This window comes from Bactrocera dorsalis, chromosome 6 (genome assembly GCF_023373825.1).
Source record: "Bactrocera dorsalis isolate Fly_Bdor chromosome 6, ASM2337382v1, whole genome shotgun sequence".
Lineage (NCBI taxonomy): Eukaryota > Metazoa > Arthropoda > Insecta > Diptera > Tephritidae > Bactrocera > Bactrocera dorsalis.
The window spans coordinates 8,811,866-8,825,344 of NC_064308.1; the positions used below are offsets into that span (position 1 = coordinate 8,811,866).

The following is a 13,479-nucleotide window of genomic DNA, read 5'->3' on the forward strand; positions in this document are numbered from 1 at the left end:
TTTTATACAAAGAATTTTTGAACCCTTAAAATTCGGATTATTTAATAAGCACATACCTTCACTAAAGTGAAAAACAATGAACAGCTGTTTGTGTAAAAATAAGCAAATAACCATACAACATAGGGTGCTCACGAAGCATAGAGGTTATTTTTAATTTAATAACCACATAACCCGATAACCACCTTACCGTGAACAGCCTAAATGCAAAGTGAAAAGTGATGAGACAGAAATGCAAAGTTGATAAAACGCTTTGTGGAACACTTTGCACACTCACTTTGCAAGAGAGTGCAAAGACTTTGCCAATAAAGCGCAAAGACTTTGCACTGAGCGGAAAGAGCGTAAAATCTTTGCCAAAATATGCTCAATGCAAAGTGAGATTCGCAAAGAATATTGTGGAACAGAAACGCTTTTCACTTTGCAGTACAATAACAATTGACAAGTGCAAAGTGAAAAGTTGATAAGTTGTTTTGTGGAATAGGGCCCAGATCGATCATGTTGTGATAGACGGAAGATACGTCTCCAGTGTTTTAGATGTGCGTGCGCTCCGAGGTCCTAACATCGACTCTGATCACTATATTGTTGCAGCAAAAATTCGCACCCGCCTCTGTGCAGCAAAAAACCAACGCCAACAAACACAAGGAAGGTTCGACGTCGAGAAGCTGCAAAGTGACAGACAGAACGAACGATTTTCTGCTCGGCTTGCACTCCAGCTCTCTGAGAGCACTCGTCAACGACTCCTTACGTACAGCTGCAACCGAAACCATTGGTTTTCGGAAAGTGCAAAAAAACAGCTGTTACGACGAGGAGTGCCGTGTCGCAGCGGAAAGAAAACAGGCTGCCTACCTCGCAACGTTACGATCGACCACAACACGTGCATTTGCAGACAGAAGAAAAAATAGGCCGAAATGCGTGAGTACGAACAGCTCGGTAAGCTGGCCGACAGGGGTAATGCTCGAAAATTCTACGAAAAGATGAAGCGACTTACAGAAGGTTTCAAGACCGGAGCATACTCTTGTATAACCCCCCAAGCTGATCTAGCCACCGATGCCCAGAGCATACTTAAATTATGGAGGGAACACTTCTCCAACCTGCTGAATGGCAGTGTACGCACAACACCAGGAGAAGGCGAACCCGATACCCCAATCGATGACGATGGAGCAGGCGTTCCATTGCCCGACCATGAAGAAGTTCAAATAGCTATTGCCCGACTGAAAAACAACAAAGCGGCAGGGGCCGATGGATTGCCGGCCGAGCTATTAAAATACGGCGGCGAAGAGCTGATAAGGTGCATGCATCAGCTTCTTTGTAAAATATGGTCGGACGAAAGTATGCCCAACGATTGGAATTTAAGTGTGCTATGCCCAATCCATAAAAACGGAAACCCCACAATCTGCGCCAACTACAGTGGGATTAGCCTCCTCAACATCGCATATAAGGTTCTGTCGAGCGTATTGTGTGAAAGATTAAAGCCCACCGTCAACAAACTGATTGGACCTTATCAGTGTGGCTTCAGACCTGGTAAATCAACAACGGACCAGATATTCACCATGCGCCAAATCTTGGAAAAGACCCGTGAAAAGAGAATCGACACTCACCACCTATTCGTCGATTTCAAAGCTGCTCTCGACAGCACGAAAAGGAGCTGTCTTTATGCCGCGATGTCTGAATTTGGTATCTCCGCAAAACTAATACGGCTGTGTAAACTGACGTTGACCAACACGAAAAGCTCCGTCAAGATCGGGAAGGACCTCACCGAGCCGTTCGATACCAAACGAGGTTTCAGACAAGGCGACTCCCTATCGTGCGACTTTTTCAATCTTCTTCTGGAGAAAATTATTCGAGCTGCAGAACTGAATCGAGCAGGTACAATCTTTTATAAAAGTGTACAGCTGCTGCCGTATGCCGATGATATTGATATCATCGGTCTCAACATCAGCGCCGTTAGTTCTGCTTTCTCCAGACTGAACAGGGAAGCAACGCAAATGTGTCTGGCAGTGAACGAGGGCAAGACGAAATATCTCCTGTCATCAAACAAACAGTCGTCGCACTCGCGTCTTGGCTCTCACGTCACTGTTGACAGTCATAACTTTGAAGTTGTAGATAATTTCGTCTATTTAGGAACCAGCGTTAACACCACCAACAATGTCAGCCTGGAAATCCAACGCAGGATTACTCTTGCCAACAGGTGCTACTTCGGACTGAGTAGGCAATTGAAAAGTAAAGTCCTCTCTCGACGAACAAAAACCAAACTCTATAAGTCGCTCATAATTCCCGTCCTGCTATATGGTGAAGAGGCTTGGACGATGACAACAACCGATGAGTCGGCGTTGCGAGTTTTCGAGAGAAAAGTTCTGCGAAAGATTTATGGTCCTTGCGCGTTGGCCACGGCGAATATCGCATTCGATGGAACGATGAGCTGTACGAGATATACGACGACATTGACATAGTTCAGCGAATTAAAAGACAGCGGCTACGCTGGCTAGGTCATGTTGTCCGGATGGATGAAAACACTCCAGCTCTGAAAGTATTCGACGCAGTACCCGCCGCGGGAAGCAGAGGAAGAGGAAGACCTCCACTCCGTTGGAAGTACCAAGTGGAGAAGGACCTGGCTTCGCTTGGAATATCCAATTGGCGCCACGTAGCGAAGAGAAGAAACGACTGGCGCGCTATTGTTGACTCGGCTATAATCGCGTAAGCGGTGTCTACGCCAGTAAAGAAGAAGAAGAATGCCATAAAAACAATACTGCAATGACCCTTGTAATTATAATATTCACTTCCGCTTCTGTCAGGTTTTATTATATTTAACGGGTGATTTTTTTGAGGTTAGGATTTTCATGCATTAGTATTTGACAGATCACGTGGGATTTCAGACATGGTGTCAAAGAGAAAGATGCTCAGTATGCTTTGACATTTCATCATGAATAGACTTACTAACGAGCAACGCTTGCAAATCATTGAATTTTATTACCAAAATCAGTGTTCGGTTCGAAATGTGAAAATCCGCTTTTTTATCGACAAATTTTGTTCAGCGATGAGGCTCATTTCTGGTTGAATGGCTACGTAAATAAGCAAAATTGCCGCATTTGGGGTGAAGAGCAACCAGAAGCCGTTCAAGAACTGCCCATGCATCCCGAAAAATGCACTGTTTGGTGTAGTTTGTACGCTGGTGGAATCATTGGACCGTATTTTTTCAAAGATGCTGTTGGACGCAACGTTACGGTGAATGGCGATCGCTATCGTTCGATGCTAACAAACTTTTTGTTGCCAAAAATGGAAGAACTGAACTTGGTTGACATGTGGTTTCAACAAGATGGCGCTACATGCCACACAGCTCGCGATTCTATGGCCATTTTGAGGGAAAACTTCGGACAACAATTCATCTAAAGAAATGGACCCGTAAGTTGGCCACCAAGATCATGCGATTTAACGCCTTTAGACTATTTTTTGTGGGGCTACGTCAAGTCTAAAGTCTACAGAAATAAGCCAGCAACTATTCCAGCTTTGGAAGACAACATTTCCGAAGAAATTCGGGCTATTCCGGCCGAAATGCTCGAAAAAGTTGCCCAAAATTGGACTTTCCGAATGGACCACCTAAGACGCAGCCGCGGTCAACATTTAAATGAAATTATCTTCAAAAAGTAAATGTCATGAACCAATCTAACGTTTCAAATAAAGAACCGATGAGATTTTGCAAATTTTATGCGTTTTTTTTAAAAAAAAGTTATCAAGCTCTTAAAAAATCACCCTTTATATGTTTTCCATCCAAAGCACCCATACAATTCATAAAAAGTGAAACAAATACAGACGCTGATACACACTATTCTTCCACTTCTATTTCATCAGCTGAAAACCAGCAACATCTTTTTTAAATAAAAGAAAGAGGGAAGCAACAACACTTCAAAGAGAACAAATATATCAAGGTTTTTTGGAGGAGCTAAATAAAAAAGATAAATGTGATGAATATGGTGAAGGATTGGCATCTATATTGAGGCGAATTGGTAAACAAGACGAAGCTTATGCTTAAGAATTGGAATTGAAGTGGCACGCTGAAGGTATTGAAAGTTTGAAATGTTTGTCTACCAGACTTGCCTCCCAAGAAAGAGAATGAGTATTAGTTTTTTCATTCATTCAATTTAATTTTAGTTTTAAGAATACCAATGTGTTCACCCAAAGGCAAATGTATTAAAAAAATTTTTGTTTTTATATTACACACAATAGACAAAGTTGTTGAAACTATCGCCTATTTAAAAAAAAGCACATTGAACTCAGGTAAAATTGTATATTAATTTCCTAGAAATAATTACCTGATGCCAAATATAATAGAGTGACAGCTAGACGATTACGATTACTAATTGCTTTCCTCATATTTGTGCACTTTTTTCTTATCAAAGTTTCAATCTTTTGATGAATTTCTTCAAATTCAACAAAAGTGATTCTTACAAATTTTTTGTAAAATTCATCTGCTTCCAATTTCTTTATTAAATTTTCGTACACATTTTCACGGTCACGATCTAAATAAATTTCGCGACTCCAAATTCTTGTTTTTTTCCTATTTTCCTCCTCTTTTATTTCGTTTAGATATTTATTGAAACTTAAAAAACCCAAAAGCAATTTACGTCTTTTCGACATGTTCACTTGGCACACAAAACCAAAGAGCTCGACAATATCACTCGTCTACAATAAGCATTGCCATATGAATTCTCATGAGCTTTATCATCATCATGTTAGTACATGTGAGAATGGGCGACAATACTCTCACTCAAATGACTCTCATTCTCCGTCTTTTCGTTCTCAGAGAGAGTGGGAATAGCTATTCGTGTATATAGGCTTGAGAATTCTCACACCAATCTAATCGCATTCTCATAAGAATTACTCTCACCGTTTACAGCCATCTTAAGGATTTCGTTAGTTTCGTCATTTATTCTCATGATATTTTCAATTTCAATTTTATACGTGTCGTTATTGATTGTGAAATTCACTTTTTGGTTGCTAACTACTTGATTTTTATATGTATATAAGAGTTTATACTCGAAAATGTTAATTTTTGCTTTCAAGACCCTAAGACCGTGTTCACCCAGAAACATACCGAACTCCTCTAAAGCTGAATTATGATTGAATAAAGTAATAATTTTCTTAGCTTTGGTCAATGAGTATCCACGACGAGTTTTAACTTTAACTGGTTTTATGGTTGTTGCAGCTAAGATTCGCACCCGCCTCTGTGCAGCAAAAAACGCACGCCAACAAACACAAGGAAGGTTCGACGTCGAGAAGCTGCAATCACAACAGACAGCCGAACGATTCTCTACTCGGCTTGCACTCCTGCTCTCTGAGAGCACTCGTCAACAACTCGGTATAAGGGAACTGTGGGACGGCATTTCAAACTCCTTACGTACAGCTGCAACCGAAACCATTGGTTTTCGGAAAGTGCAAAAGAACAGCTGGTACGACGAAGAGTGCCGTGTCGCAGCGGAGAGAAAACAGGCTGCCTACCTCGCAACGTTACGATCGACCACAACACGTGCGGGATGGGATAGATACCGAGAGTTGAAGAGGGAAGCGAGACGCATTTTCAGACAGAAGAAGAAAGAGGCCGAAATGCGTGAGTACGAGCAGCTTGACAAGCTGGCCGACAGGGGTAATGCTCGAAAATTCTACGAAAAAATGCGGCGGCTTACAGAAGGTTTCAAGACCGGAGCATACTCCTGTAGAACCCCCCAAGGTGATCTAGCCACCGATGCCCAGAGCATACTTAAATTATGGAGGGAACACTTCTCCAGCCTGCTGAATGGCAGTGAACGCACAACACCAAGAGAAGGCGAACCCGATACCCCAATCGATGACGATGGAGCAGACGTTCCATTGCCCGATCATGAAGAAGTTCGAATAGCAATTGCCCGTCTGAAAAACAACAAAGCGGCAGGGGCCGATGGATTGCCGGCCGAGCTATTCAAACACGGCGGCGAAGAACTGATAAGGAGCATGCATCAACTTCTTTGTAAAATATGGTCGGACGAAAGCATGCCCAACGATTGGAATCTAAGTGTGCTCTGCCCAATCCATAAAAAAGGAGACCCCACAATCTGCGCCAACTACCGTGGGATAAGCCTCCTCAACATCGCATATAAGGTTCTGTCGAGCGTACTGTGTGAGAGATTAAAGCCCACCGTCAACAAACTGATTGGACCTTATCAGTGTGGCTTCAGACCTGGTAAATCAACAACCGACCAGATATTCACCATGCGCCAAATCTTGGAAAAGACCCGTGAAAAGAGAATCGACACTCACCACCTATTCGTCGATTTCAAAGCTGCTTTCGACAGCACGAAAAGGAGCTGCCTTTATGCCGCGATGTCTGAATTTGGTATCCCCGCAAAACTAATACGGCTGTGTAAACTGACGTTGAGCAACACGAAAAGCTCCGTCAGGATCGGGAAGGACCTCTCCGAGCCGTTCGATACCAAACGAGGTTTCAGACAAGGCGATTCCCTATCGTGCGACTTTTTCAACCTGCTACTGGAGAAAATAGTTCGAGCTGCAGAACTCAACAGAGAAGGTACCATCTTCTATAAGAGTGTACAACTGCTGGCGTATGCGGATGATATTGATATCATCGGCCTTAACACCCGCGCCGTTAGTTCTGCTTTCTCCAGACTGGACAAGGAAGCAAAAGAAATGGGTCTGGCAGTGAACGAGGACAAGACGAAATATCTCCTGTCATCAAACAAACAGTCGTCGCACTCGCGACTTGGCACTCACGTCACTGTTGACAGTCATAACTTTGAAGTTGTAGATAATTTCGTCTATCTTGGAACCAGCGTAAACACCACCAACAATGTCAGCCTAGAAATCCAACGCAGGATAACTCTTGCCAACAGGTGCTACTTCGGACTAAGTAGGCAATTGAGAAGCAAAGTCCTCTCCCGACAAACAAAAACCAAACTCTATAAGTCACTCATAATTCCCGTCCTGCTTTATGGTGCAGAGGCCTGGACGATGTCAACAACAGATGAGTCGACGTTGCGAGTTTTCGAGAGAAAAGTTCTGCGAAAGATTTATGGTCCTTTGCGCGTTGGCCACGGCGAATATCGCATACGATGGAACGATGAGCTGTACGAGATATACGACGACATTGACATAGTCGCGAAAAGACAGCGGCTACGCTGGCTAGGTCATGTTGTCCGGATGGACGAAAACACTCCAGCTCTGAAAGTATTCGACGCAGTACCCGCCGCGGGAAGCAGAGGAAGAGGAAGACCTCCACTCCGTTGGAAGGACCAAGTGGAGAAGGACCTGGCCTCGCTTGGAATATCCAATTGGCGCCACGTTGCGAAAAGAAGAAACGACTGGCGCGCGGTTATTAACTCGGCTATAATCGTATAAGCGGTGTCTACGCCAATTAAGAAGAAGAAGGTTTTATGGATACAGATTCTCCTATTTTACACTGTATCAATTAAAATATTGGGTTGACAAAAAAGTTTTGCGGTATTTTTATTGAATTTTTTTTTATTCAAATTGAAATGACGACTCATGCCCATCTCTTGACCGATGCTACGGCTGCTATTATGCCGGTCTCTTTCGACCAATTCAGTGATTTTATCGCAATTTTCGACGACAGGCCTTCCGGAGCGTGGCGCATCTTCGACCACCTCTACACCAGAATGAAAACGTTGAAACCATCGTTGTGCGGTGGAAATGGAAACTGTATCGGGTCCATAAACTGCCCAAATTTTATTGGCGGCTTGAGATGCATTTTTGCCTTTATCGTAGTAGTACTGTAAATCAATCAAACACGTGTTAGCGCGTGAAATAAGCTTTCCAAAAAGGTATAGCATGACCCGATCCAACGAATAAAACTAGAACCACGCGCCTTCAGTTTTAACTAGCGAAAATACCGTACGACTTTTTTGACAAACCAATATAAACGGATTTATCTTTCGTTTGACACCGCCTTTGGAGACACGGTAATCCGCTTATTCTTCTAAAAAAAACAATTACTCTCTCGTAAATGTCAACAGAGGGAGGATGGAGTCATGTGTAGAAGTTCAAGCAAGTGAGGAAAGTTCTCTGATCGCTATTCACTTGGGAGTGGCCAGAAACGATTCTTTTACGTATGTCTGAAGCAGCTCAGGACTTCCCGGTCTTTGACTAAGTATCCTCTGGGTAGCCTAAGAACATCCGTTTGAAGGCGAGCTAACGTGAGAAGGCGAAACGTCCCCTGCATAGGGTTGTGCGCTGGGTTTGGGACCCGCCTCGTAAAAAAATACTCCCAATGAAAAATCAGCAACAGCCTCGGATGAGAGACCACCCTTTTGATGACGACCATGCCAAACTAATAAAGGACTATGATTTGAGCCATGCACCTGTAATGTCAGGTCCCTTAATTGGGAAGGTGCCGCTGTCCAGCTCGTTGATGTCCTCGTGAAAATAAAGGCTGACATCACCCCCGTCTAAGAAATGCGATGGACGGGACAAGGACAGATACGAGTAGGTGGCCATATAAAGAAGCGCAAGCTTGGTGTGGGATTCGTGGTGGCAGAGAGACTTCGTCGCCGAGTACTATCATTCACTCCGGTGAGTGAACGTCTAGCCACAATCCGCATCAAAGCGAGGTTCTTCAACATATCGCTGATTTGCGCCCACGCCCCGACGGAAGAGAAGGACGATGTGACCAAAGATGCCTTTATGAGTGCTTGGAGAGTACATATGAAAGATACCCCTGCCACCATGTCAAAATCGTGCTTGGCGACTTTAACGCCAGGGTGGCCAAAGTAGGTATCTTTGGCACTACGGTCGGTAAATTCAGCCTCCACGAAGAAATATCCCCAAATGGGTTGAGGCCGATCGACTTCGCCGGGGTCCGAAAAATGGTTATCTGTAGTACTAGATTCCAGCATAAGAAGAATCATCAAGCTACCTGGCTGTCCCCGGATCGAAAAACTACCAACCATATCGGTCATGTTGTGATAGACGGAAGACACGTCTCCAGTGTTCTGGACGTGCGAACGCTCCGAGGTCCTAACATCGACTCGGACCACTATCTTGTTGCAGCCAAGATTTGCAACCTCCTCTGTGCAGCAAAAAACCAACGCCAACAAACACAAGGAAGGTTCGACGTCGAGAAGCTGCAATCACAACAGACAGCCGAACGATTTTCTACTCGGCTTGCACTCCCGCTCTCTGAGAGCACTCGTCAACAACTTGGTATAAGGGAAGTGTGACACTGGTACGACGAGGAGTGCAGTGTCGCAGCGGAGAGAAAACAGGCTGCCTACCTCGCAACGTTACGATCGACCACAACACGTGCGGGATGGGATAGATACCGAGAGTTGAAGAGGGAAGCGAGACGCATTTGTAGACAGAAAAAGAAAGAGGGCGAAATGCCTGAGTACGAAGAGCTTAATAAGCTGGCCGACAGGGGTAATGCCCGAAAATTCTACGAAAAAATGCGGCGGCTTACAGAAGTTTCAAGACCGGAGCATACTCTTGTAGAACCCCCAAAGGTGATCTAGTCACCGATGCCCAGAGCACACTTAAATTATGGAGGGAACACATCTCCAGCCTGCTGAATGGCAGTGAACGCACAACGCCAGAAGAAGGCGAACCAGGTTCCCCAATCAATGACGATGTAGCAGACGTTCCAATACCCGACCATGAAGAAGTTCGAATAGCAATTGCCCGCCTGAAGAACAACAAAGCGGCAGGAGCCGACGGATTGCCGGCCGAGCTATTCAAAAACCGCGGCGAAGAACTATAAGGAGCATGCATCAGCTTCTGGGTAAAATATGGTCGGACGAAAGCATGCCCAACGATTGGAATATAAGTGTGCTAAGCCCAATCCATAAAAAAGGAGACCCCACAATCTGCGCCAACTACCGAGGGATTAGCCTCCTTAACATCGCATTTAGGGTTCTATAGAGCGTATTGTGTGAAAGATTAAAGCCCACCGTCAACAAACTTATTGGACCTTATCAGAGTGGCTTTAGACCTGGCAAATCAACAACCGACTAGATATTCACCATGCGCCAAATCTTGGAAAAGACCCATGAAAGGAGAATCGACACTCACCACCTCTTCGTCCATTTCAAAGCTGCTTTCGACAGCACGAAAAGGAGCTGCCTTTATGCCGCGACTTTTTCAACCTGCTTCTGGAGAAACTAGTTCGAGCTGCAGAACTATATAGAGAAGGTACCATTTTCTATAAGAGTGTACAACTGCTGGCGTAAGCCGATGATATTTATATCATCGGCCTCAACACCCGCGTCGTTAGTTCTGCTTTTTCCAGACTGGACAAGGGAGGAAAGCAAATGGGTCTGGCAGTGAACGAGGGCAAGACGAAATATCTCCTGTCATCAAACATTCGTCGCACTCGCGACTTGGCTCTCATGTCACGGTTGCCGTCCGGTGTGTTTTACCGGGGTACCTGCTGACGACAGCCTTACTCCACGGCGCCCAAAAGCACAGCGGATCAAATCAATGCGTTGATCAGCGCCCCGAGAATGCTAAGCATTTCCAGTACCAATTGGCAGTGTGGAATGGGCACACTAACTACCTTGGTCGGGATCGAGGCCCGTCTAAAACCTCTGCCGTGCCTTGGGCCCGGCACCCGGTTGCAATGCAACTCCACATTCAACTGACAAACTCAGTTCTTCCCGCGATTTGGGTTTCAACCACTACGATACTCCCCGAGGGGCCAGTCCGCATGAGCAGGTTGGAGTAACCTCCAAGGGCTCCTGCTCCCCGTGGTACCAGAATTAAATCTCCGGTCAGACCTCGAAGCCGAAACTACTATCAGTTGAGCTTCCATACTGCTCTGGACTGGTGGCCAGGTGTTGGACCCCATACATACATCACTTACACACACCAATCATACAAAAAACTAAAGCCCTAATTTCCAGCCAACCGCCTTAGCCGCTTAAATAATTCACGCGCAAACGACCCTAACTGTTCGGTATTCCGACTAGTGGAGATCACACCACTAACATCTAATCGTCCATCAGTCCAGATAATCCTAATACCACCCAGATCCCTAATGTCCGAGTAAATCGGGCACTCCGCAATTAAATGCGATCAGTTTTCTGAAACCGCCCCACAAAAACACCACGACGTATCCGATAGGTGCCTCTGATGCAAAAATGCACTCAGAGGCCCATGCCCCGTAAGCAGAAAACCCAGACTCAGGCAAAATCTGAAGTCCGGGTTATCCTCAACGAATCCAACGCCCCGAATGTACTCGTACGTCACTCGGCCGTTAGGACTATTGTCCCAACGTTGTTGCCACCTACACCTAACCCTATCATCTAGAAGCCTCTTGATCCCTAGATATCCCTCCCTCTCGACATCATGGTCAGAAAACCAGTCATTCCGCAGCGATGACAACTCAAGCACCTTCATAACCTGAATGCAACAGCACGCTGTATGAAAATCAGGTCAAGAGGGGGTGCACATATCAAAACCTGCATCGCACCCGTCGAGACGGTGCGGCATACAGGCAAACAAGCAAGCATCATACAACGCTGTATTGAGAGGAGTTTTTGAGACCCCAAGACAGTCGTGGCTGCTTCCCACCATACAGGGGCTCCATATGTGGCACGGGCTACAAACAAGCCACGATATATGGGGCGGACAGCACGACGTCCGAGACCCCAATCGCTCCTCAAAATACGTCGTATTTTGCCTACGATTGCCTGCAGTCGCTCCTTCACATCCGCCAAGTGTGGAGTAAAACACATCCATTCACTTATGGTCAACCCCAGATATTTGACTTGCGTCACATATCTGATGCTGACCCTGATCACACAGACAATCGGTGGACGAACCGGTGACAATCTACCTTTCAGCTGCATTTCCACCGTTCTGTCCATCGATATGTGAACCCCCACACCTAAACCCCAAGAATTAACGTTCTCTAAGAGATCTCCTCCCACCCGTTCTAATTCAGACCTCGAGCGACCTTCAACCATAAGAAGAAGGTCGTCCGCATACGCACAACATTTTACAGAATGGCTCGAGCTGCCCAAGCAGAGTATCCATCGTAAGGTTCCAAATATATGGACCACAGATGGAACCCTGCGGGCAGCCTCGAACAGCTCCGATCTCCACACTCCCATTCATGCCGACAAGAGAGGCCTTTCTGTCCGAAAAATAACTCCGCCAAAGAGTAATTTCCGGACAGCCAAGCTCCTCCAGTCGATGCACCACTCGATCCCAGGTTAGGTAGTCAAATGCCCCCTTGAAGTCAACAAATATGCCAAGGACATACTATTTGACATTCTCCCTAACGACATTCTGTACAAAAAACCACGCATCCTCTATACTGCGTCTTTTCCTGAATCCAAACTGCCTATCCGACCACATACCCCGGGTTAGCTCCTGAAGCCGTTCCACCATGACCCTTTCCAGCACTTTTCCAAGTACTGGAAGCAGACTGGTGCCCCGATAAGATCGAGGATCGCTCCTGACCTTATCAGGGAACTTCAGGGGAGAAACAACCCTAGCATTTTTCCACTCGCGTGGAAAGTATTCCACATCTCTCCGTTCAAACCATCAAAACCTGGGGACCGTTTAGACCTAACCAGGCCAAAGGCGTACCCCAACTCCCCATCATCTAATGGAGGGACAGGCACCTCTTGTGCTTGAGGTACCTGCACCTCCGACCTGGGAAAGAACGCACCTAACAGAACCTCCGCACACTTTCTCCACGACGATAACAGAGTGTCACCGACGCGAAGACGGTCCTCCCTTCTACGACACCGGCAGATCCTATAGACCTGACCCCAGGGGTCGTTCCTATTTTCCCAAACGAAGCTCCTCCAACCATCTTGCTTAATTTTCACCAACATCTCCTTGTATTCCCTATCCGCACAACTAAATTCATGCCTAAGCTGGGACAACCTATCCGAATCGGACCATCGCCTCAATCGCCTGACAGTCCTCCTCTTCAAGGTTAACTCATGCGTCCACCATTTAATTTTACTAACTTCGGAACACTCATACCTACCAAAAACCCTATCATTTTTCCCCCAAACTACCTCATAGAGACGAGAAATTTGCTCGTCGACCCCCAACTCCTCAAACTCTCTAAGCGGTACACCAAATACCGCTTCCCTAACCGAGAGTCCATATTGGTTCCAGTCACTACCAGCGGTACGCCATCGCCGCAATGGACTATCATAAGGTGAGGGAGGGGATCGAGGAGTAATCACAATTTGAAGCAAATTATGGTCACTCAATCCCCACCCTCCCCTAACCTCCCATCTAACACTAAAAGCCCTACTTGCTGCACAATATAAACTAGCGACAATCATCCTACCGAACTCCCCTTCTATCGCTACACGATACGACTACGCAATCGTAGCGTGGATTATTCACAACTATTGCGGCCTTAGCTCTAAGGTCAGTGAAGACCCTAAAACCTCCAGGAAGACCCCGAACCACACCATTGGTGGCGTAGTGCAATACCGCACCCACCCTCTACCATAC

General features: G+C 45.8%; 2 protein-coding genes across 3 annotated transcripts in view; both read left to right on the forward strand.

Moving 5' to 3' along the window:
• LOC105221995 (uncharacterized) overlaps positions 1-13,479 on the forward strand; it is a 223,629-nt gene that overhangs the window by 176,392 nt on the left and 33,758 nt on the right. The gene's annotated exons all lie outside the window — the stretch shown is intronic.
• Positions 5,142-7,380, forward strand: LOC125779109 (uncharacterized). The gene is made up of 2 exons (XM_049459667.1): positions 5,142-6,262; positions 6,686-7,380. The coding sequence occupies exons 1-2, from the start codon at positions 5,185-5,187 to the stop codon at positions 7,378-7,380; spliced, it is 1,773 nt and encodes a 590-aa protein (XP_049315624.1). The 5' UTR covers positions 5,142-5,184.

Coding starts and splice junctions, on each gene's coding strand:
- LOC125779109 (XM_049459667.1), top strand. CDS start 5,185: ATGGTTGTTGCAGCTAAGATTCGCACCCGCCTCTGTGCAGCAAAAAAC. Junction 6,263..6,685: donor CCAAATCTTGGAAAAGACCC/GTGAAAAGAGAA, acceptor TGGGTCTGGCAG/TGAACGAGGACAAGACGAAA.